General features: G+C 39.6%; 1 protein-coding gene across 48 annotated transcripts in view; it reads left to right on the top strand.

The window, feature by feature from the left end:
- ADD1 (adducin 1) overlaps positions 1 to 26,309 on the top strand; it is a 131,035-nt gene that overhangs the window by 47,593 nt on the left and 57,133 nt on the right. For 22 of the 48 annotated variants that reach the window (XM_037898184.2, XM_043544774.1, XM_043544743.1 and 19 more), the window contains 4 exons: positions 18,467 to 18,755; positions 20,303 to 20,515; positions 21,742 to 21,904; positions 22,754 to 22,905. In XM_037898184.2, the coding sequence (XP_037754112.1) occupies positions 20,321 to 20,515; positions 21,742 to 21,904; positions 22,754 to 22,905 (510 nt within the window). In that variant the 5' untranslated portion in view covers positions 18,467 to 18,755; positions 20,303 to 20,320. Of the gene's footprint in view, positions 1 to 5,449; positions 5,634 to 18,466; positions 18,756 to 20,302; positions 20,516 to 21,741; positions 21,905 to 22,753; positions 22,906 to 26,309 lie in introns of all 48 variants that reach the window. The other 26 variants (XM_043544759.1, XM_043544752.1, XM_043544764.1 and 23 more) reach the window with 3 other exon arrangements.

Here is a 26,309-nt window from a genome sequence, read left to right as displayed (position 1 = left end):
TCTTAAATTTTTCAAAAGTTTTTCTAGATGGTATCTCCTGATTTCATAGAATCATAGAATATCAGGGTTGGAAAGGACCTCAGGAGGTCATCTAGTCCAACCCCCTGCTCAAAGCAGGGCCAGTTCCCAACTAAATCATCCCAGGCAGGACTTTGTCAAGCCTGATCTTAAAAACCTCTAAGGAAGGAGATTCCACCACCTCCCCAGGTAACCCATTCCAGTGCTTCACCACCCTCCTAGTGAAAAAGATTTTCCTAATATCCAACCTAACCCTCCCCCACTGCAGCTTGAGACCTTTACTCCTCATTCTGTCATCTGCTACCACTGAAAACAGTCTAGCTCCATCCTCTTTGGAACCCCCTTTCAGGTAGTTGAAAGCAGCTATCAAATCTCCCCTCGTTCTTCTCTTCTGCAGACTAAATCCCAGTTCCCTGAGCCTCTCCTCATAAGTCATGTACTCCAGCGCCCTAATCATTTTTGTTGCCCTCTGCTGGATGCTTTCCAATTTTTCCACATCCTTCTAGTAGGGTGGGGCCCAAAACTGGACACAGTACTCCAGATGAGGCCTCACCAATGGTGAACAGAGGGGAATGATCACGTTCTTCGATCTGCTGGCAATGCCCCTACTTATACAGCCCAAAATGTCATTAGCCTTCTTGGCAACAATGGCACACTGTTGACTCATATCCAGCTTCTCATCCACTGTAACCCCTGGGTCCTTTTCTGCAGAACTGCTGCCTAGCCGTTTGGTCGATTTAAATGGTTATTTTTAATTTAGGCATTGTCTTCCTAGATGGTTAGTCTCTAAGGTGCCACAAGTACTCCTTTTCTTTTTGTCTTCCTAGAGTAGAAGACATTGGTTTTTTTTAATATGGAGATACACCTATCTCATATAGCTTGAAAGGTCATGGAATCCAGTCCCCTACCTTCACAGCAGGACCAAGTACTGTCCCTTTTTTTTTCCGCGCTCCAGATCCCTAAATGGCCCCCTCAAGGATTGAACTCGCAACCCTGGGTTTAGCAGGCCAATGCTCAAACCACTAAGCTATCCCTCCCACCCCAAATTGTTGCAGCAAGAAATAAATAAAAATTGCATAAGATAGCAATAGAAGGTTTGTAAAAATAATTTTTACATGAGCTAAGAGGAGTCTGAGCATAAAGGTATCAGTTAATGCTGGCAAACCTTACACAATCTCTGTCTGCGGATGGTTCTACTTAGTTTTCAGGGTCCATCTAACTGGGGGGGCCATCCTTGACTGGAATGTTGGTTCATTTAGTGAACTGGTCTGCACAAAAGGGAAGGTCACATAAACCTGAGTTCCAGCTATCTTCACTCAAAGTTGTTATTCCATCTGTGGCCCTTAGACGGGTTACCAGATGTAACGGAGTAGGGAATATTAACCTGGTAATGTTGCATGGGAGTTTTACTGGCTCACTGTCTGCATCAGTACTAGATGGTGCTGGGATATAAAGGAGTGACTTCACTTGAGGGATGATACCTGAGCATGTAACCTGAACCCAGGAGGGGGTTGGGGCCAGGTGACACCTTCTGCCCTGGGAAACTGGACAAAGGCTGGAGGAGGAGCCGGGGTGTGTGGCTGGGGGAGACTGCTGGAGGGGGTTTCAGTTTGGAGCTGACTGCGGAAACGGAGGGAGGCCCAGCATAGTCTCTTTTTTGAGCCTGCTTTCTCTTTCCCAGCAGGGTTTTCAAGTAACATGAAATATGTGGGAGGGAAAGGAAGGGCAGAGTTTGCAGCAGACAAGCTGCAGCTCAGAAAGAGCCCCAGTTGCTCCCTCCCTGCATCCACAGCTGATTAGTCCATTTCCCCCATAAGCCACAGCTGCCAGATCCCACCCACCCAGTTAAACTGACAGTGACAGTTAAATCAGTGCAAGCACTCCTGGTGACAATGCGCACCTTAGACACAAGGAACGTAGTGTGGACGTGTAAAGCGATTTAATTACTGCGGTGGCTGTATGTTAATGTAATTGAGATCAACCTGGTTTTGTCAGTGTAGACATACCCTGAGTTATCCAGACAGCAGCTTTTTTTTTTCCATAACAGCCATGTATCTGCTGCCAGAAAAACCTCACTTCAGAATGCCTGGTTGGTTATAAACTCTGTGAAAAGCTGTAGAATGATGGGTGTACATATAATTCTTTAGCATACAGTAAATTAAGACCTGAACTCGGCTGGCTTTTTTTTTATCAAGACTGTATGCTTGTTGATCGTGGCAGACTCCTCCACCAAGCAGATCTAAAAGCTTTTGTATGACAAAATCTAGTCATGTTTCTAGTTAGTTACAGCTGGGATGTGATCGGAGTCTACTAAGATCTTCCCTGTGCACTGTCCCATTGAGGTCAATACCTTTATGCATTACAAATTAACATTAGGCATTTTTATTACTTACAATTATTAAAATTGCCTGTATATTTTAATTATGAGCAAGATATGTGTGCCAGTTTAAGGGTTTTTTCCCCCTTAATATTAGATTGTTTGCCTTCCTTCTCCTACCTTCTTCCTATTTCTAGTGCCTTCTGGTGCTTATGTCCTAAGAATGTGGGAGGGCAATACTTGAAGTAAGCTATAGAAATTAAAAAAAAAAATTAAAAAAATCCATGGAGAGGCGAGAGAAAGCACTGCCGAGAAGAAGCAAGCAGCAGTCAGAATGCATGGTGGGCATTCCTATTCCCTTCAGGAATTCTGCCTCACCTTGTCCCAGAGTGCTCTGTTTTGGGGAAGCAGAGGGTAAGGAATCATCCAGACTTTCTTTGTGTGTGTTTCTGTCTTCAAATGGGTATTCCTTCCCACCTCACTTTTCACCTTTTACTTTAAGAAGTAGGGTGCAGCTAATTGTGTGTGTGTTTTCCCAGAAGCCCAGTATTGGGTGCAATTCCATTTATTAGCCTCTGTATAGTATGGTGTGAGGCCAGTTTTCATTTTCGGCTTTGGTTCAGACATGCTGACCAGTCTGTGCCCTCAGGCTTTTTATGTGCTGGTCAGATCAGTAACTTGCCACTGAGAAATTAGATGCACAAGCTGCTGATCTGATCTGACCTTAAAAATCCTGAGAGCATTTGCTTACTGGCATGTCTGACCCTGAGGCGTGGGCTGGGCATTTGTGTTCACAGGAACCTAATAATAAGCAGTATTTGGGTTAAACCGGAATATCCCCTTATTTATATCTTGTGTTTCTTCACTAACTCTCAAGCCTGAAGAGTTCATATGGCAAAAATAACCATATGGTATTCTCCCAGTATTAAAATTCTTGGCCGGTGGAAATACCAGAAGAATAAGAGCGCTTGTGCTGCTCTGACCCCATTAAAGGCTCCCTGAGCATTAAAAATGTACGTGAAAAATGTCAACAGTATAATTCAAAATACTAAACCCTGCTCACACCAGAGGCTGGAAATGGCTGCTTGTCACAGTTCTTATAAATGCTTTGAATGAAAGTTGTGACCTATTACTGTGCCCTTGAATTATCTGTGTGTATGCTTCTCCAACTACAATATGAGGTGTAACTGAGTGATACAAAATAAGGAATTTAGCATAGCAATAAACAAGTCTGGAAAAACCCTCTTTCTTGTACAATTCAGTGGAATTTACCAAAGAAATTGAGGTATGGGCAGGTCATCTGTCCGTGCTCCTGAGATTTTTAAATGTAGTTCAGCTGCTTGTCTAGTGGGTAATAAATTAACTACTTATCCTTTGCATAAGACTGGGGTTTTGGTGATTCTGAGCTACCAGAAAATGTTTTTTAGTTATGATTAGTCTTGAGGGAAGTAAGGCACATTTTAAAAAGTTGTTTTTTTGAAGGGTGAGATTGATCTTGACTGTCATTTTATTTTTGAAAGTTAAAGTAAATTTTTAAAAGACGTCAGCTACATTGCAAAGTGCAAAGCAGTATTAAAAGCATAGAGCTAAATATGAAACATCCTGATAGAGTAACTCATTAAAAATGCTACAGAACCCCCTCTTCTGCTACTTACATCTCAAGTGTAATGTAATAGGTGTGTCATAAATATAAAGGGAAGGGTAAACCCCTTTAAAATCCCCCCTGGCCAGAGGAAAAATCCTCTCACCTGTAAAGGGTTAAGAAGCTAGGATAACCTCCCTGGCACCTGACCAAAATGACCAATGAGGAGACAAGATACTTTCAAAAGCTGGGGGGAGGGGAAAACAAAGAGTCTGTCTATGTGATGGTTTTGCCGGGGACAGAACAGGAATGGAGTCTTAGAATTTAGTAAGTAATCTAGCTAGATATGCGTTAGATTATGATTTCTTTAAATGGCTGAGAAATTAAGCTGTGCTGAATAGAATGGATATTCCTGTCTGTGTGTCTTTTTGTAACTTAAGGGTTTGCCTGTGTTTTGAATCGAATTACCCTGTAAGATATTTACCATCCTGATTTTACAGAGGTGATTCTTTTTATTGTTACTTCTTTTTTACTGTTACTTCTATTAAAATTCTTCTTTTCAAGAACTGAATGCTTTTTTTCATTGTTCTTAAGATCCAAGGGTTTGGGTCTGTGGTCACCTATGCAAATTGGTGAGGATTTTTATCAAACCTTCCCCAGGAAGTGGGGTGCAAGGGTTGGGAGGATTTTGGGGGGAAAGAAGTTTCCAAACAATGCGTTCCTAATAAAATAAACCCAGATAAACGTTTGGTGGTGGCAGTGAAAGTCCAAGGGCAAAGGGTAAAATAGTTTGTACTTTGGGGAAGTTTTAACCTAAGCTGGTAAAAGTAAGCTTAGGAGGTTTTCATGCAGGTCCCCACATCTGTACCCTAGAGTTCAGAGTGGAGAAGGAACCTTGACAAGGTATAATTAACTCTTGGTTTATTTTGTTACCATATCTTTAGTTAAATTATAAACTCACTGGGGTAGGATTTGTTTCTTTTACAGTATATCTGTATAGCGCTCAGCACAGTGGGACCTCTAGCTGTACAGATGATGTGCCTGCATGGAAGGAATGGGGAAGGATACTGTTGAAACTCATGCTTTCCAGTTTGCACAGAAAGATCAGTTTGTAAAAATGTCTGGTGCCCATGTAGTGAACCTCTTTGGTGTACCTCATTTTAGGCCCCGGAGATAAGCTAAACATGTTTGTTCAGGCTTGTTTCCCAGAATATGTGTGTATCTCTAATCAGTGATGTGAGCTGTTCTGCAGTATAGCCTGACTCTGGCGGCATTGTACTGAATCTTTCACCCAGCTACAATAAACTGCTGAATCCGTGCCAGCAGTTTTCTCGCGGAGCCATTGGACAGAGTAGGAGAACAAGTTGAAACTGGTTAGAAACAATCAAACCAAGAAAATGGTAATGATGAACTAGGTCATTAGTTTGAAACCTTTCACTTTACCTTTAGAAAAGACTTGCAAGTTTAGAAATGGCTGTTCTGTCAGTGGGTGAGGTGCCATACATGCTTGTGTTCTTATGTTGGTGACACAGAACTGGTTGTGGAATGTTGGTGGAGACAAGAAAACCATATTATCAGAAGAGGAAGTGGGAAACAGGACCTGTGCAAAGCCTGCTCAGCGCAGAAGCCTGAGAAGGAGCTGATCAAGGAGGCAGAGGAAAGTAGGAGGCTGGGATTGGGAAGAATACAGGGACCTGGTAAAACAGATACATTCAAGTTAAGTGTGTCTAGTTCCCTTTCCTTCTTAGGGCTTAACTACACTGTGATGTTGTCGACAAAATTTTTGTCTTTCACGGGTACTTAAAAAAGCCACTGCCAGATCTTTTGTTTTATGCACAGAGATTATTCTGTTAAAGGAACTTTAGCTCAAACACTTGGATCTGTGTATCAGAAGAAACCTTAACTTCGTGCCTTTACTCTTGGCCTCCTGCCTGTTGAGGTCTGGGATCTGATAGAACAAAGTTAGAGGAAGCAAGTGAGAATGCAAGAAACTAGGCCCAAAACAATCTCTCTATCTGACGTAGATATTTTGTCTGCGTTAAAAATTAAGGAAATGCATTTTTTTCCAGTGAAAGATGCACTTTTCCTGTTAGCTGCTGGAAATTTAGTTTTATATTCTGTAACATGTCCTTTATCTGGGAGCTTGGGTGTGTTGGGCGCTTGGGTGAAAATGTGGGTAGACTAGTTTTTAACCCCAAATGAATGATTCCAATTGAGAGGCTCTTGGGCAACTTTTACCCCGGAGGTAGTTAGTAATTTTACCTATTTTCCTTCTTCCTGTTCTCCCTAGATGGTCCCACTTCCTCGTGGCAAGCACACTTGTTTTCTCTGGTCTTGCTCTGTCAGTTCACAAGCTCCAGGAGACTAGAGGGAAAGACTAATGGCATGAAGCTAATGTTTCTAGTAGCATATATATCCCACTGTCTGAGCTAGGGTGTTAGATTGGCTTTGGTAGAATAATCTCCATGTACACAAATGTAGATGTTGATTCTGAGCTGCCAGAGCTTATCTTCACTGTAGTGTTAGCTCGAGGTATAACTCAATTGTTGCCCCTAACCCAGCTCCCATGCACACACAAGTATCTCTAGCTCAAGGTAAATGGTGCTTTAAGGTCAACCTAGTTGGCCTGTCAAGGAGTGAAGTTTGAAGCTCAAGTGCTGCTGACACTGGAGCTAATAATACAATGGGAATTCAGCTACTCTGTGCTGCTGATCCAGGCACTCTGTGCAGCTCCAGTGTTTTACAGTATGATCTCTCTCACTGAAACTAGGCTGACTTGAGAGGAGTTAACTCCAGTGTCGGTAACTCAAACTAATGCTGCAGGGAAGACAAACCCTCACAGTATTATTATCACTGTTTCACAACTCTTCTGATGATTACAGATAGAAGCCAGGTCACCTAGCCTACCTGCAGATGTTGACAAAGTGGTCTCCTTGGGTTTTTAGCATGGAGGAGCCTTGGGAATACATTTCTTACCAAACATGGATATTAAAAAATGCATATTGCCTTGCATTAACCATGAAGTTCCTAAAACCAAATCAAGGTATCCCTTCCTTCTTCTTTGTCTGAATTCTCTTCCTTCTCCCTAACTGGTATTCTGGTAAGTGAAAAGGGAACTGTCTGTATTGTGTTTTTACCCTAGGATTCTAGCTAGGTCTGTCTTCACTTCTGCCTAAGAAGGGCTCTCTGTCATCTATTTTCTCTCTTGCCATATACAGGACAGAGTTAGCTGGTTCTGAGAAATCTCTTGCTCTGCCCTTTCTCTCCTCAGAGAGCAGAGCTTTGCTGCTGGGGTAGAGATCCTGGATCCTCATCCTCCTGAAGAGGATGCAGATAAGGGACTTCTAAATAGGATATCACTTCTCCTGTCAGGTTCAGTTTTGCTCCACTAAGACCTAGGAAGTAGAGGGGAAATTCCTCAACTGGCATTTGCTTATACTGTTGTTCCCACTTCAGATTTCCCTGTCTGGAGATTCCTCGCTTTCTCGGCTAAATTGGAGGGGAGTTCTTGGAGAATAGCACTTGTCCAATCCAGGCAGAGGGGCTAGAGCTCTCCTGCCTTCAGAAGTTTGGAAGTAGCACTCTTTTCAATCCCTGGTTAGTATGGATGGGTGGAGGGGAATCACCTATCCCATTTTAGCGCTGGTTTGCTCTGCGTGTGTGAAGAATAGCATCTGGCCTTATATACATATTCTGAGCCTCTTCTCAACTGTACTGAACTTTGAACAGATTAAGTAGCAGCTGTGTTTAACTGGTTTCAACAAAATCAGCAAAAACAACGAGGGGTCCTTGTAGCGCCTTAAAGACTAACAATTTATGTGGGCATAAGCTTTCGTGGGCTAAAACCCACTTCATCAGATGCATGGAGTGGAAAATATAGTAGCAAGTATATATACACGGTACATGAAAAGATGGGAGATGAAGTGGGTTTTAGCCCACGAAAGCTTATGCCCGAACAAATTTGTTAGTCTCTAAGGTGCCACAAAGACCCCTCGTTGTTTTTGCTGATACAGACTAACACAGCTACCACTCTGAAACATGTCAACTAAATCAGTTTCTACACTCTGGTCATCAAGTGTAGATAGGCCAAGCCATCTTAGAAGCATGTTTAAAGATGTTCTAACTTAACTATGTAAAAACTGGTTTAGCTGGAAATATGTTCAAACGTGGTTCTAAAGTCCTTTCCTAACTGAGGGTACTAGGGGACATATTTGGTAACTTATATGGCTATAAAAGGTACCAAATACTAATCACTGCAGTTTGCCCTTTAATGGAAATGAACACCAGAAAAATAGAAGGCAGCTGGGAATTGAGGTATTCTTAGGTCATTTTTACTGCCATGTTTCAAACGTTAGACCTTATTTTTCTTAGACATACTCTGTAGAATGTACCAATAAATGACTCCATACTTACAAAAATGCCTCTCCAGACCATGTTTTTCTGTGATCCATGGTTTATTGAGCAAAGAAAAATCTTTATTAGTTTTTAGCAATCAAAGAGCAATTTCAGGTTTTCCATGGCAAAAGGCCCATAGCTATCTGCTACTAAATAGATCTGTACTAGTTTTCTAAATGCAATTTCCTGTCTAATTTGAAGCAGATTTTTAGGCTTCATTGTTTACGTGTCCTTCCTAACCAAACCACTTTAAAGGCTATTGTAATTCTTACTCCAAAAATAATCAGAATAGGAAATTCTCTTGTTCTGGTTTATAGTAGCCTGCACGTACCACAGAAGTTGAAGACAAGATGCACCCTATCCAGCTGATCGCAGAAAACTATGATGCCATTGTTCACTTTCTTCTCAAAGTTTCTGTGATACAGTCCTCATGGCTATTGCAAGGTCTGTTCTGTTTGGTAGCAGCTAGTCTTCAAAAAATATGAGAAAAGTGGTGATCTAGACACAACAAAAGGACTAATAGACATTGAACTCTACTTGCCTGAAGAAATGGAAAGACATGGTGTAGGATCTTGACTTTTTTCATATTCCACTTGCAAAGGCTGGGCACTCCTTTGTAAGCTTGGAGCCGCTGACTCAGTAAACACAATCAACCAAAAGTGACAGTGAGTGCTGTCACCTCACACCTTCTCTGTAATTTATAGACTAGAACTGACAAGCTGATTAGTCAGAAGGTTCAGAAAGAGCTTTTTCTAGGTGTCCAACAAAGCCCTGCCACTTCACCACTATCATCCCCATAAACTACAGAAGAAATAAACTAGTTCCTTATGGCCACTAAAAGTAGAAGAGCTGCTGGTAATTCCTTAAGAATTTCGGGCCAAAGGGACAACCATGGTTGGCAGACCTACGCGCCGCCATACGTTCGATGGGGAAGATCCCAAAAAGCTGGTGGGAGGCGATAGTGATTGCCCTCCTCACACAGGGAAACCACCAACTGGTTCTGCCAGCTATTGCCCAATATCACTCTTCTCCCTAACTTGTAAATTAATGGAAAGAGTTTTACTTACCTGTCTTACCCCATCTTTGAGGCCATCCTGCCAAAGGAATAGGTCAGTTTTAGACCAGAATGAAGTTACTGCGACCAGGTTCTTGCCATTACTAATTACATCAAGACTGGCTTCCAGTGGAATCTAAAGATGGGAACAGCGTTGATTGATTTTTGCTGGCTGTGTTACAGTATGGAGATATGGGCTATTACTCAAGACATCAAGAGTCATCAAATGCTGTAGTACTAAGTGACTCCTCGCCATAATGTTGAGCAACTGTAAATATCGCTTCCTGTTGAATGGGCAGTTCAGAGGTCAGTGGTGACTTACCCCAAATATCTGTGTTGATTCCGTCACTATTCAGCATCTGCATTAGTGACTTGCCTGACACAGTTTCATGTAAGTTCGTTTGTGGTGACCACATTGTTGCTGTACAAGGCAAAGACCTCACCACCATCAGTGACATTTTCTCCACTGACCTGAAGATAATGGCCAGAATAATTTCAAAACTGGAAGCTCCATCCCAATGCCTACAAAACCTTGGTAATAGCTTTTTATCAACCAACAAAGCCACCAAGGAACCACTTAATGTTACCTTTTGCAGTCAGTGGGTCTGAAATGAATCCTATCTTGGGTGTATCTTTGGATAGAAGCTTGACTTTTAATGCTAATCTGGAAAAGATGCGAAAAAAGATAAACACGTGAAAACTCACAGGCACAACATGAGGTTCCAATGCCCACACACGCTTAGAGGAGCAACTCTATCACTGGTGTACTCAATCACTGAATATTGCTCACCAGTCTGAGCAGACAGCTCACCAAATCTCTGGACATGCAGCTCAATATCATGGTGAGAATTATAACTGGAACATTAAAATCAACACCTGTTCAATGATTGCCCACTCCAGAACATGTACCCACGCTAAAGATCCGGAGAGAGACACATACAACTTATGAGTACAAACAAACCAGGGCCTACCTGAACTTACCAATTCATGAGGACCTCCAGACTCTTCTGAAGACACCTGAACTCTTGCAAGCCTTTTTGGGGTTGGGCTTAATCAGGATCTTCCAGCCTTCAATCTATCCTGGAAGCAGTGGTCTACATTGAGCCATCTCAGAACATCAGCTGGCAGATGCTGTAATCTCGCACACTCCTGAAAGATGCGAGACAATGCACAGTGTGGACACCAGTTACAAACTATAGACCTCAGTGTCCACTTCAGTGTTTTTGCTGGTGGCATCTCAGTCTTTGATCCTGTCCATATTAATCTTCATGTAATTTTGTAATGCATTCTAATACTATATGGTTAAAGTCCTCCTACTGACTTTAGTGGGCTTTGGATCAGGCTGATAATGGGGAATACTTGCTGATAGAGTTTATAAATGCTGTAGCTTAAGTGAATCTTTGTATAATTAGCTTTTCTCCACTAGCCTCAGTTTTTCTGTCTCTTTTCTTCCTCTCTGTCTCTGTCTCTCTAATCTTTCTGCTTGCCAGAACCGGTTATCGCCAAGACTGGCATAATAATCCACCCATAAACTGCATCACCTCTGGCAAGTTAAGCTTTTGATAGTGTTTGGTATAAACCATATAAGAGTCCAGTCTTGAATTCACAATGTCTTTTGGTATCAAACATGAAGATTACATTTGTATTTAGTGCCAGTTCAAGTGAGCAATTCTGTTTTGTACAAATAAACAAACAACCAGTTTTATTAGGATTCTAAGGACAGCAATAAATGTTCCTGCTTGTGAAATAATCTCTTCCTGTTGAACACAAAGGGAAGAGGAAGCTTAGAAGAAATGTCAGCTAGGATTGTTTGGCTAAAAGGAAAATTATTGTCTGGTATGTTAAAGACTTCTCTGCCTGCTAACTAGTCCGATCATGAACTTGCTTTATTAGCTCTTGGGCTTCCTAAGATGGTGCCAGCTTTTCCTTTTTGAAGTTCAACAGGAAACATTTGAAATGCCAAGAAAAAACTGCCAAAATGTTCACACTGAAGAATACACTTGTTGAAAAAGATGGAAACTTTAATGGGACATCATAAATAACTTGTTTCTACACTAGTTTTGCTAATTTTTCTAGGGCAGATGATTGAATAAATGTGTTTCTAAAAAGTTTTTTTAGAAGAGCAAGAGCAAATATGTAGGAATCACTGAGGTAAAAGTAAGGTAATCAAAATGCGGTAGTGTAAGATATGATAAAGCTGTAATTATATACTATATACAAAAATACATTAAAAGAACATTACAATTGCAAAGTCAAGCACTCAGAAGTTAGGAAATGCTTAAAGTTGCCTGTGCAGCCTTAATTCAGCTCTTTTCTATATGTATTATGGTACAGTCTTTAATTATATGAACCCATACTATTTTTTCCACAGGACCATAGCCTCTTTCATGTATACTGACTGAGCTTGGATATCCTGAAGTATTGGAGCCAATGAATTAAAAATACATTTTATACTTGCTCTTCACTTGCCCTCAGTCTGGCCTTGGCTGAGGCCTTTTTTAAAGACATTTCTAAACTGCAGTGTCAGATTTCTGAAATCCTGAGAAGGAACTGCAGGGTCTGATCCAATATTTCCAATTTGTGTATGCAATGTAGACACCTACCCACTAGGAAGGGGGACTGAGATCACTGACACATTTCCAATAGGCTAATAAATGCCTTAGGGAACAGTAAACCAGGGCTAATTTAGTCTAACGCCTATCTTGGGCACTAGTTTAAAATGTGTGAAGTATTAAAGTTTGGGGTCTGAAATGTGTTGCCAGCTGCCATCTTGATTACCACAATTAAATTTTACTTTGCTAGATTTCACTACATTTTTATGTACCTTTTATATTTGATAGACTTACTTTTTTAGTGTGTGAAACTTTTTTTCACCATATTTAACCTGAGTCAAATGTCTTTAATATTTTGAAACCACGTATATTTCCTGAATTCCTGTAATACACGTAGTTAAAGAATATGTTTGCACATGGTTTTCTTTGTTAGGTATTGAGTAACTTGGACAGTGTGAAAGATATATTCTTCCAAGTTTCTAGATGTTGATGCACACAATGCTGTGGTTTGGGTAACGGTATTTCCATGATAAAGTCTTTCCTCCTACCATACATGTAACTCTGTGTCGAAACTTCCCTTTGGGATTAAATTTGGAATGAAACTAAGAATTGCTGTTGCTTTTTAAAAATAAATTTAAAATGCCCCTCCCCCCAAAAGGTTTCAGATACTGCTTTGAATTTTACAGAAAACTCCCTCTTTTAAGTACAAGTACAATAAACACTGCAGTTCCTCATTTCCTGTACTAGTGTCCAGCAAAAGTTTTATTGTACTCTGAAGCTAGGTTATATATATGTATAGTATGTTAAATATACTTTTCATCTGAATTTAGTAGTTTGCTTTGAAAGTCTCTAATGTTTATATGTACATGATTACCAGAGGGGTGGTCGAATAGATTGTTTCACTTCACTGTTACTGTAAATTAAGGTAACTTGTTATGACTTTTTGTAATCTGCGGTGTTCACTGTAATTTTCTTTATATAATTACTTGGAAATAGCCAATTGCAAAAACACTTCAGCCTGATCTACACTTTATTTTTCCCCCCAATATAGCTGTCAACTAGGGATTTGATGGTTTGATTCTTCTCCCCCCTCTCACCCCCCAACGTAGATATGTCTGCAAATGCCCAAGTGTAGATGCAGTTTAGAGTTGCCAACCCTCCAGGATTGGCCTGGAATCTCCGGGAATTACAGATTAATCTTTAATTAAAGATTATGTCATGTAATTAAATCTCCAGGAATATGTCCAATCAAAATTGGCAACCCTAATGCAGTTATATCAGTTCAGGGGACTGGTATAATACCAGCAAAAGGAATTTTTTGCCCACTTAAACTATATGTACACTAGTAGGGTTTGCTTGTATAGCTATAGTGGGAAACCTTTTAAGTGTAGACAAGGCCTTAATTTTTGGGGGAAATCTAGAAAGCCCATTCTTGTTTAGCTTTTTGGATCAGCACAGGACATTCAGCGGCACGGAATGAATATGTATGTGCCTAGCAAAGCAAAGCCTGTACTGCTTCCTTGTCTTTATGATCTCATTTCCATATCTGATGTGGGTTCTGATTGGACCTCCAGTCAGACTCCTCTTCCCAAAAAAAAAAAAGGGGGGGGGGGGGGGGTCGGGGGGGAGGAGAGTGTTTCCTAATGAAGTTAACAAATCCAGATTGTGAGGGATTCGGTAAAGTTTTGTCAAATCTCTCTGGCTTGCTTCAGATTAAAAAATCCTTACCTTATTGTCAGTGGAAGTACCATGAATGAGTTGGCAGACATCCTTCATAATGGAACAGACCAGTATTGCATTGAAAAATAGTCTTTTATTAGCTCTAATTACTAGCCAAAGTAAAGAAAATTGAACCTTAGAAATCATATATATGCTAATAATGTGCAGTGGGCTTGGGTCTACTGAAATTGATCTATATAACTTACCAGATATGATACTTAAATCTGAATTGTGTATTGGGTTTCCTGGCACTTTTATGATACAAAGATATGCTATTCTTAGATATCAGAGTGGGGGAACACAATGACTTTAGCAAGATACCAGATTCCCATTTTGATATTATCTTGTCAGGCTGGCATCAGTCTCATGCAAAAGGGAAACAGTGAAGCAGAATCAATGTTGTGTCTAATGATGCATCCCTTACATTAAAGGAGAACCTTTTGAAAACAGCTTTGACCACTGTGTAATTTTCAAAATAATTTGAAATAAGTGGAAGTAATAATGAAAGACTGTTATTGCAGGTTGGTTCATACGCCCCTTGAAATAACCACATAGAAAATATCACAGAAGTGCAGTAAGAGTTTCAGATTTTTTTAAAAGCTAATATAAATTAGTACTGGATACAGAATAGTTTTCAAAGGTTACTCTTTGGAGGTATATCAATTTGGGACTAAACTCTCAATAGAGCTACTGAGAGTAGAATCTGGTATGATGAGGTTTTTATGCTATTATGTTTAATAGTACTGTTCTTGCCTTTTCAAATTATTTTTTCCACTCTTCACACTTTATTAAAAAGGTTTCCTTAATGATGTAACTCTTTGTTGTTCATTCTTCTTGTTCATTATGCAAAAAATGTGGAATTTCTGTAACTCTAAGACTGGTCTGAAATGTTTAAACCAACATAAAGTTAATTTGCAGCACTCAGGTTTTTTCAGACGTACAATCAATGTCAAGTAATATCAGCTGCCAGCTAACCTTCTGCTCTCTTAATAATCTCAACTATTGATGAATTAACCTTTTTGCAATAAATAAAAGCATTATTGACTTAAATTAATATAGAATCCTCACCTTGTAGTGGAACTGTTGTCTGATACTTAAAGAATATACTCAGAACATATATTTTATTTTTATATGAATGTAGACTGCAAACAGAACTAGTAGGTCCTCTTCATTTCTAATTCTGGTATGCCCCCTGTGTGTCCATGGACAGGTCACTTAACCTCTGTTCCTTACTTTATTTTGTAGGATGGGAAACTATGTACAAGTGATTGGGCTCAGTGCAGGAATCCCTGTGTCAAATTCTGTAGCCTCTGTTAAGCAAGAGGTCAGATTGGATGATTATAATTGTCTTTTTGGCCTTAAAATAATCAGTCTGTTCTTCTCATTATCACTGTTGTTGAGAATTAAGTACTTTCTGTTTGTATAATGGTTTGAAGGCATAAGTGCTATTGGCTAAGATATTCAAAAGTGAGTAGTAATTTTGGGTGCCCAACTTGAGACACCTTTCATTAAGTGCTGAGCACTCACCTTTTGAAAACCAACCCCCTTTAAATTGTCTCAAGTTGGCTGCAAAAATCACTAGATACTCTCTTCAGAATTTTGACCATAATGATTTGGGTTCGTAGATGTCCAAGAATGCAGTGTAAATTTTGATCTAGTTAAGCACTGTGCTTTATTTTGCTGACCTAACTGTACGTTACTGCTGAACCCAGTTATCCAGTGTTGAAATCCCCCCCCCTTTTTTTTTTTTTTTACTAGGACAGTGGAGTTTAAACTTGTTAAACAAATTATTCACTTGGCTTCAGAGGTACGTAGGAGCTCTATGTTCAATTTATGAATGCCACCTGACGACCAATGCTTCTGCCTGGAAAGTGTTCTGCAACTGTCTAAATGTAGTCTCCAAAATAAAATGTAAGAGATGCATTTTAGTCAAGTGTGTAGGTAGGGGAACAAAAAAAGGGAGGCAAGAAAATCATGAAAGGGAGGGTGGGAGGAGGAATGGCCAAAGGGTTGGTCGTCCTCACCAAATGTTAACTTACCGTGTACAGTTTTGTGCATTTTAGTCCAATCTACCTTCTTCTTTGGGATTATGAAATAACATGTCATAAAGAGAAAGTGTGATGGAATAGGAACAGGGCATGGAACAAGATGGAGGGAGTTGAGAGGTACAGTTCAGATGTAAGCAGAGTGGTGCACAGAAGAGGGTGGCATGATCTGGGTGAGCTAGAGTAGTACATGGAAAGGGAGAAGGAATGTTAGGACAAGGTTACTGGGAAGTACAGAGCGAGCATGGAAGTGGGACAGGAGAGAGGATCTCTCATTTGAGGCTGTAAGGCATAGAAGATTTAAAAATTCTTCCAAGGAGAGATGGGTGTCTTGGATTAAGGGCAGGGGAAGACGACACTTACTGTGCTGGCACAAATGTCTTTGTTTGATTTATGGAGACCTTTAATTTAGGTGCTAATGGTAATTTAAAGTAGCAATCAGACTTTAAGCTTTTAAGAGTGAATGATTGAACTCTGCTCAAAAGCAGGGAAGTGATGAGTGGTTTGTTCTTTTCTCTGTCAAGTATCCTAAAGCAATTAGTGTGTGTTTGTTTTTAACAAGTGTGTGTGCTCAGACCTACTTGCTCTACAAGAATACATATACCTCAAAGCAAAAATGCTGTGACTAGTTCAAGGGATATCAAAACCAATATGAAATGAGAATATGGAAAATAATCAAAGTTTTAGACTGAACAAACTGCCTGATTTTTACTTTTAGCTGAAGGCAAAACTGGTTGTGGGTAATGTGTGGAGCAGAGAATTCTTTGGAAAGGAATGATGGTTCTGCTTTATTCCCTGTATCTCTGCAGTGAGGGAGTTACTTGTCATTGATACCAAATACAGACAGAAAACTGCCTTGATAAATCATTCTGCTTTAACTCCTGTAGTTCTGCCTAGTTTGCACAGGCAAAGGTGACTTACTGTTCAAAAATAGTTAAAGGCTGCTCTTTCCTAAGTCACAAGTTCAGCTTTTTTTGTGGCTGAACCGTGAAAGAGATCTTGGTGAAAGGTGGGCTTGAAATATCTCTTCAAAGGTTACCTGCCTGATGGGATTTATTGTTACTATCAGGCTCCTTTTGAGTTAGAGTGGAGCTCTCCAAAAGAGCAAGAAGTTCTCCACTAGATGCTACCCACTGCTGTCACAAGTGTGTTCTGTAAATCCTGCAGACAAGTGCAGCCAATTCCGCCTTACCATTTCACTTCTTGCAGCATTCGGCACTGAAGCCGTTCAAGATGCCCCCAACCTCTTTCTGAAGTAACCACAGAAGTATGTATGTGGCAGCTGTGCTATCACTTCCTATTTTCTGTTTTATTCCCTTTAGGGAAAGCAGGAGTGGCTCTAGGCCTGGCTCCTTCCTGCCTTCATAAAGGAGATGCTGTGTTTGGAGTGCTCTGTTCCCCTGTTCCTCCCTTCCTACAGAAGAGCTAGTAGTTCAAGCCTCTCTGCACTATGCATCATCCCCTCTTGAAAAACTAGTAGTGTCTGGGTTGCCCTCCTCCCTCATTCTCCCATCTCTTCCTGGAATTGATCTGTATAACTGACCAGATGTGATTCTTAAATCTGAATTGTATATTGGGTTTCCTGTTACTGTCTCTAGGCAATGACATACCAACAGGCACTTTTATGATCTAAAGAGATGCTATTCTTAGATATCAGAATGGGGGAACGGGATGACTTTAGCAAGATAGCGCAGCAGTTCTATGGCTATTTGGTTCCATTTTTCTTTTCCTCCCAAGGGGAAAGGCACTAGTTGCTCTCTGGCCCCATTTGTTTGGGCAAAATTTCTACCGACTCTGAGGGGCAAGGGTCTTCAAGTCCTGCATACGCTGTATGTATTTATAATATATGGTCATATTATACTGACTTATTCAGCAAAAATCAATTTTACAACGATGAGTAAACTACTTTGTGTATTAAGTGATGTCAATTTGTCAGTCCTGTATGGTAAATGAAGGAAAACCTTGTCTCTGCTCCAAAAAAACGTAGTCTAAATTTGATGGGACAACATAATGCAGACAAATAGGCTGGATGTTCAGGGATTGGAAAGCACAGCCTCAAAAGTGATACAAAGTTGGTCTTATTTAACCTCTTATCAATGAACGGCTTCCAGGAAGAAACATGTTTTCAGGAGGAATGCAGGTTCTGTTGTTCTATACAGGTCTGCTCCATCCTGATCTATTGGCGGCAGCAGCTTCTCATGTGTTTAGGTCAACTTGGCCATCTGTTAGCTGAGCTTTGAGTGTGTTTTTGTTGGCCTCCCAGCATCTGTACTCCCATTTTCAGGTGCCCATAAACGACAGCTTTGGAGGGTTGTATATCATCCATGCGAACAAGGTGACCAGTCCAGCGAAGTTACACTTGTATGAGTAAGAATTCAAAGTTAGGCATGCAGCGCAGGTCCAGGACTTCAATGTTTGGTGTCCTGTCTGACCACTTGATATTCAGATGAGATGCAGACAGCACATGTGAAAACGCTCTAGTTGCTTCTAGTGCCTGCTATAGTGTCAATGTTTCACAATCGTAGACAAGAGTACTTAACATGATTGCACGATAGAAACTAATTTTAATGTGAAGTTGAATGTCATTTCACAAGGTAGCAACAAAGTCAGCCATAGACAGGACTAGCTTTAGAAATGTGCTGCATACTTTCATCACTGATCATGGCATTACTCGATAAAATGATGCCAAGATAGCAATTTTTTTCTACCACATTAAGTAATGTCAGGAATTGCTATTTCAGGGGAAGAATACATTTTTTTTTTTTTTTTTTTTTTTTGCCACAGGCTGCTAATGTACTTTGGTTTTCTTGAAGCTGATAAAAAGTCCACATCACTTTGCCAATCTAGAAAAGCGGTTGATTAGATGCTGTATATCTTTGGTGCTATTTGCTATGCATGCACAGTCATTAGCGAAGAGGAACTCCCAAATGAGCAATTCAATCACTTTAGTGCAAGCATAGACACTGGAGATTGAAGATACTGCCATCTGTGTGGAACTGCGTGAAAATACTCTGGTCACAGTCTTTGAAAGAATCTAGCACCGTGGCAGCAAAAAGAACGGTAAATAGCATAGGTGAGAGCACGCAGCCTTGCTTAACGCCATTCGTTACAAATATAATACACAGTATTAGGATAAGTCTCTATTTCTTTTTCTCTGGTGTCAAATTCCAAAAAAAGGACTCTGATACTGCAGTGGGCTCTAATCAGAACATACTTAGAATAAACGTAGTATTTGCTTTTCACGAGAACTTTTTTTTCACATATATGTCTTTTGATATGGTTTCTCTTCTTACATCCATTTCAGAATTGTAAATCACAAGATAAAAAACCAAATTAATTCTGTTGTATTAGCAAACATGATATATTTTTTACTGCTTTGAGTACCAAAAGTATGAAACACTTATTTATATTTTTATAGACATATCCTAAACATAATGTTCATATAATAAATCAGGGGAGTTAGTTTTGGAGACTTCAAAGCTGAGCTCTTGCAGTTCCCATTGCCGTCAGTGGTATTTGTGGGAGCTTTGTACTTCTGAAAATCAGGCCATGTAGTTAGGGCAATAGCTTTTGGTATAAAAGGCTGTAATTAAGTGAGAGATCAGCCGCTATAAAATAGTGATAAAAGGAGCTTTGCAATTTACTCTGATAGGAACACAGCTTAAAAATGAGAAATAATTTAAAACAAAGCTTGCTTGTGGGCTACTTAATCTGACCTTTGTTTTATTTTGGTGTTTGCTTTTTGCATATATAGTAAAATAATGTTGTTGGGTTTTTTAGCTGTTAAGATCTTGTATTTTAATATGTGAACGCTCTGGTGCAATGCAAGTAAAAATGTGAGAGCGTATACTGCTAAAAGAAATCCTTATAAATTTAAATTTTAACAATACCAGGGCACTCTGGAGAGACAGCAGTGTAAGAGAATTTCTCCAAGTAGTCTTCAGTTAACTAAATTTAATATGTTAAATATAAACCATTATACTTTTCTTTAAACCTCTTTTTAAAAATGCTTCCCAAATATTGCTGTCTAACTATACAATTCACCGTATTTTGGACTGACGTAGTCAGTAAAACCTGGTAATTCCATTTCAGTGCTGAAGTTGGGAATATTGAATCTTACATGTCATTTTGCACCACTTTATATGCATATCTAAGTGTCATTATTGTACTTTAGAAAACTTCGTATTCTGATCTCCATCCTTCTAGTATTGTCTGTGGGAAATGTGAAAACTGAATGGATAACTAAAGGTGCATTATTACATAGAGAGCCTATTGACTATTTGAATTACATAGAGACAACATAATTATTACATAGAGAGCCAAGAGACTATTTGAATAGCTGTCTTGTCTGACTTTCCACCTTACTATTTCAAAATTATATGCCTGAGTATATACTACTTTTTATGCACTTTTTAATTTAACAAAATATACCTGGCTTCCTCCATGCATACTATAAAACTGTGGCTTATGCAGTGTGGAAGCCAAACTAATTTAGTTTTTGATTTTGTGCTGTGCTGAAACCAAGAACATGTTTGAATACAGATCTGTGTTGCTGTCTTGTAAATACTTGTGTATTATCAGTCTAGGTTCTAACCTTTTTCCTGGTTTGATTTTCCCTAGGACCCTTAAAATTCTGCTATGAATGGTGATTCCAGTGCAACGGTGGTGACTTCACCACCCCCAACAACAGCACCTCACAAAGAAAGGTATTTTGATCGAGTTGATGAAAATAACCCCGAGTACTTGCGAGAGAGGAATATGGCTCCTGACCTGCGCCAAGATTTCAACATGATGGAACAAAAGAAGAGAGTCTCCATGATTCTGCAAAGCCCAGTAAGAAAATACCATATTTTCCCTCAGTGTTATATATTCTGATTTTGGTTACTTTGCACTGTGACACAGTATGTTCAACAGAAGTTAGAGATGTTTAAGGCTACATGCCCCCACTGCTGTTACCCTTGCTACTGTGGCTACACTGCTATTTATACTCATGCTAGCTCGATGAGAGCTAGCATGAGTATATATACATGAGTAGGGGAATCACACCCCAACCACAGAGTGTAGATGTAGCCTAAGACTTATTTGATCTCCTTGCCTATGTAAGAGTGGTCCTTAAAGCATAATTTTCTAGTGTGGTGTCCAGTCGAGTTTCATTGTCCCAATTAGTAGAGTTTCATCATTTTATTGGGGAGACAGTTCCATGCTCTTCAGGAAGATGCTTTTCTGATATTCACTTAATTGGATCTGTTTGCTCCTATTTTAACTTCCTTTTTCCATTTTAAATTACTCCTTGCTTTTTAATGTTTTAAATACAAATATTTGTAATTACTTCAACTCTTAATTGTTGTTTAGCCAAGGTAGACATATTTTCCTCTTGTAACTTTTCCTCGTATGTCATTACTTCGTGAAATATTCAGTAGATTTTTGATACCCTTTGCTTCCAGAAGGGAAGCCAGAGGATAAAGTGATTGATTTAAATTTATTATGGTACTTAAATATGTGTCCTTGACTAAAATCTGCTCTTTGCTCAGATGGCTTTCTCTTCTTTCGGCAGTTTAGTCTTTGCATAGCAAATGAGTGGGTTACAAGACTCACTTTTTGTGAAATGTCTTCTCTGAGAAGAATTGGTATGCATGTTTTGTGATGTCATAATTAGGGTTGTCGCCTTTCTGGTAGGCAACAACCCTGTTGTATTGATCCCAACTAATACCCCTATTTCAGTTTGTTCCCCCTTCGTGCAAGCTTCAGCTCTCTACTTCATGTCTAACAGTCTTACATGTTGTATTATCCTTCTTCATGAGCAGGGGGGAAGTTGTTAGTTTGCAAAGGCTGATAAAACTCATACCACTTGGAACTGCGGAGAGCAACATTTTTAAGTGACAGAAACAGGCCCAATAAGTCTGCCACCAGCTGACGGGCGGCGGGGAGTGTGCAGTGTGTTTCCCTGAGTGAAGAGTGCTGAGGAGATACTAGGGAAGGAATGTGTGAGGCTAGCAATCTAGCTGGTTAGGGTTCTGCAATTTTGTGATGTTTAACAATATCCAATACTTTGTTGCTAGGCCTTTTGTGAAGAATTGGAATCCATGATCCAGGAACAGTTTAAGAAAGGAAAGAACCCAACAGGCTTGTTGGCTTTACAGCAGATTGCAGATTTCATGACAACAAATATACCAAATGTCTACCCAGCGGCACCTCAAGGTGGAATGGCTGCATTAAACATGAGTGAGTGCACAGGGATCATTTGTGGTAAAGATATGCCATAACTTGTAATGGGTACTTGAATTATTTTTAAGGAAGTTTTGAAATGAAGAGACAATGTTGTGAACAAGCTGAAATACCAGCCCATTTTGTTCACAGGGATGCTGTAAAAATAAACAAACAAATCAATTAAAGTAACTTGTAAATGCTGGAGTGTTATAAAGAATAATTATTTGTGTATATTGTTTATATCAGCAGTTCTCAAACTGTGGGTTGGGACCCCAAAGTGGGTCGTGACACAGTTTTAATGGGGTCACCAGGGCTGGCATTAGACTTGCTGGGGCCTGGGGCTGAAACCAAAAGCTCAGGTTACAACCCCCACCCACCCAGAGTTGAAGCCCAGGAGGCCGGGGTTAGGAATTCAGCTTTGGCCCCCCTGCCTGGAGCGGAGGGGCTTTGTCTTCGGTCCCCATTCCTGGGGTCATGTAGTAATTTTTGTTGTCAGAAGGGGGTCGCAGTGCAATGCAGTTTGAGAAACCCTGGTTTATATTAAAGCCCTTTTAAATTAGATGTGTTAATTGAAAAATATGCTGTCACTAATAAATCTGCAATACAACTGAATAATGCTTTCTGTATTTAACAAATATTTACCAAATGGGCTATCCATGGGAAAAGAAAATGCTCATTATCAGAGGTCTAGCTGGTGGAGGTATATCCCTTTTTGAAACTAATAATTTTTGACTTCTTTGGTTGTCCAGTGAACTGTCAGTAGCATTATAGGAACAGCTACAGTAGATGTGATAGAATATTGTTGGACATTAACTGAGATATTGAGCACATGATTTACATATGCTTTTACTTCTTCCTTTTCAGGTCTTGGCATGGTGACACCAGTGAATGACCTTAGAGGGTCAGATTCCATTGCTTATGAGAAAGGGGAGAAGTTATTGCGATGTAAATTGGCAGCTTTCTACAGACTAGCGGATCTCTTTGGGTGGTCTCAGCTTATTTACAATCATATAACAGTGAGTATTGGATCAACACATAGTTAAACAATTGTTCTATAAATAGATATTTTCCACCTCTTTCCCACTCTCTTATTGATTGCAACAGAAATGAAGTGGTATTGAAAACAGTATAATAGTGAAGAGATTCATCATGGCATGTCAAGAATTAAGAATAGAACAGCTTGGATGTCAGCCAGTTTAGTTTGAATAGAGTCTTAAGAGACTGTACACCAAAGTCCTCATGATGAAACACGTTTTTTTTTGGTTTTTGTTTTTGTTTTTGTTTTTCAGAGGCTCAAGCATTTAATGACTTAAGTAGAATGAATAATGCTTCATTCAGTAAGCAACTTCTTAGGGTTCTTTTTCAATATAATGTCTATTTTTGTTCATTTAATTAAATATTATTGAAAATTTTGAAAATGCCCATAGTACAATAAAAAGAAAAGGAGTACTTTTGGCACCTTAGAGACTAGCAAATTTATTAAAGCATAAGCTTTCGTGAGCTACAGCTCACTTCATCGGATGCATACAGTGGAAAATATAGTGGGGAGATTAAATTTGTTAGTCTCTAGGGTGCCACAAGTATTCCTTTTCTTTTTACAGATACAGACTAACACGGCTGCTACTCTGAAACCTGTCATAGTACAATAGTAACCCTTTCTGAGAATCGGAAACCCCTGGTACATTTGATCTTAGAACACTTAGCTTAACACTCTCTGCCAGCTATCTTCATTGTGACTGAGTGAGTAATTACTGGCACTCATCATAATAATACTTGACAGAATGACTGGCAGCGCAGGGAGGTTTCATGAGCCAGATGAGGAGCTAAAATGGGTGTCATTATTAGAGTCACAGCTGTAGTAGGAAACCCAGTGTATTGTCTTCATAACAGAGCTGAATTGTGTATGGATATTCCAAATACGAAGTTGTTGTTCTGACATATTACAAGTGGCTGCCCTTAATTTTTTTTCAGTTGGTTTAGATGACTAATGTTACTATTTAAATTAATAATGACATTTATTATTACTGATAAGTATTTTCTTGAGCATCTAAAATCTGTGGTATGTACTTTGTAAAAACAAATAGCTCATGCCCAGCCATGACACAACCCAGTGAGGGTCATAAATAAGGGAAAAGGTTAATTGAAAGGCAACATTGATGCTAATAAGATCACGTAGTTTCTTGTTAAAGAACATGAACATCTTAATGGTTTTGGTAACAATTTTTTTATACCACCCCCATCAGTTTGGATAGGTGAGCTGACAGAATTGATACTGTAAGAGAGACTTGAATGAAGTAAAGGGGTGCCTTTCTAAGCATAAAGTTCATAAACATATCCATACCTTCTTCCATGGCTCAGAGTAGGTATAGAGGTAGGTATATAAAGACTGGCATCACTGGTGGAGTAGTGAGGACAAAGGCACATGAAAGGAGCTGCTGGCAGAGATGTAGGGTCTCTGAAACAAGGCTATAAGAAGTTTGAAGTTGATGCATAGTGCAGTGGGGAGCTGGTGATGTTGCTGACATTGGTACGAAAGGTGACTTTGACAGCAGCATTTTGAATGGACTGTAGAGGGCCAGGTTAGCATCAAAAGGTCCCAAGAGAGATTGCAGTACTCAAGGCAAGAGTTGATTCTGACATGGAAGAATGATTTGGCAATCAGCATAGAAAGAAATTTTTAGAAATGTGATTAAAAAGCAACAGTGCATGTTCAATGCTAGATGGAAGGTGAAAAGGAGAGGAAAGGGTTAAATTTTAACCACTCTCCCTCCACCCTTCCCCCGCACCCCTAAATTATGAGGAGGATGGCACTGTTATCAACCCTAATGAAGAATGGGGTAGTAGACTGGATTTAAATGAGAAGCTTCTTGGTTGTGGCCATGTCAAGCTTGAGGGGACAGCAAGCCATCCAAGCTGATGTGTCTCAGTATAAGGAATGATAATAAAATTGTAGTGACACTATCGAAGGCAAAATTGGCAAGTGTATAAGGGAAATAATGCCAATGTAAAAATACTAATTTGGTACTTTATTGCAGTAATTAAATACATTTCAGATGGGATGTACAAACACTGTATGAGAGACGTGAATTTAAATGGTGAGGTGACCCCTTAGCTACGTGTGTTTTATGGCATCATTTCTCAAGCTATGAGGCTCACCTCCTAGAAGAGTCATCCACCTCTTCCAGGGGAGAAACCAAACAAGCCTTTTTTTCTCCCTTAATTGCTTTTCGACTTGCGCTTCTCTTTGCCAGTTTCTGTTTTCACTGAGCATTAAATTAAAAGGAAATATTGGGAAGAAAAAATAATCAGGCTGTCTGTTAGTAAGTTGGGGTTTGGGTTTTTTGGTTTTTTTTAAAGACCTATTTAAAAAGATATTTCTGCAGGCCACTCTGCCTTTTAAAGATGTCTTCATCAGATTAGGCCTGACAGTAATTTAGTAGAGGAATATCGTGTGAGAAATGTTACAGTTTTGAAGCAATATGTGTACAATACCACCATGCAAATGTTTTTCTGAAAATAATTAAAATAAGCATCCATTTGCTGTTGATTGAGTGGAAATAGCTATACAAGTCATAAACTACTAATTGACAAATGATCTGCAATGATGAGTAATAGTCATGGTGTTAAAGACAACGTTAAGAGACACCACGATGTGCACTAGTGGACTATTAATACATACCTTATGTGTAAAATAATTGCCGCCTTATTCAAATAAGGTATGTATACTACCATAGCACTCAGACTGAAAGGATCTGAAAAATGGACATTATAGCAGTTATTTCACTTACTGGAAACTAAGAAAGTTCAAGAGAACCATATTAGAGGGGCATACCAATGTGCCCCCTTAATATGGATACTGTATATCTGATGTATCTGAAATTGTGACAACCAACTAATATGGATAGATATGAATATAAATCTGGTGATATTGTAGATTGGCATTTATACAGCTCTGACCCTTTAAAAAGAAAAAAGTAGAAATTCTCTTACAAATCTGAAATGGGCCAAATAGCCTCACTTACTACTCTTATTCTATTTCTGTAGCAAGCATCTTATTATGTCAGGAAACTCTCCACTAGCAAAGATCTGGCAAAGGCAGCTCCGCCACCTGTTGTGTCAGCCATCCATCCACCAATCTCCTGGTATAAAGAGGGAGGAAGGACCATATTGGGGGCATTCCAGGGGCAGAGCATAGGGAGGAGAGGAGGAAGAGTGGCAGAGCAGAGCTTTGCTACACCCAATGTTTGCTACTAACATAAATTAAGGCTGCCCCTGTGCAGTCCTATCTTTCCCTAAGTCCAGGCAGCTGTGAATCAGGGAGTTGGAGAATCAAGCCCCATGTGGGAGAGACAAATATGGTAATAAAATATTTACAAGCAAGAATTGTCCAGAAGGTGTTGGGTATATATATCCCTTATCA

This window comes from Chelonia mydas, chromosome 4 (genome assembly GCF_015237465.2).
Source record: "Chelonia mydas isolate rCheMyd1 chromosome 4, rCheMyd1.pri.v2, whole genome shotgun sequence".
In the NCBI taxonomy this organism is placed as follows: Eukaryota; Metazoa; Chordata; order Testudines; family Cheloniidae; genus Chelonia; species Chelonia mydas.
This window is presented reverse-complemented; position numbering and strand designations above follow the sequence as displayed.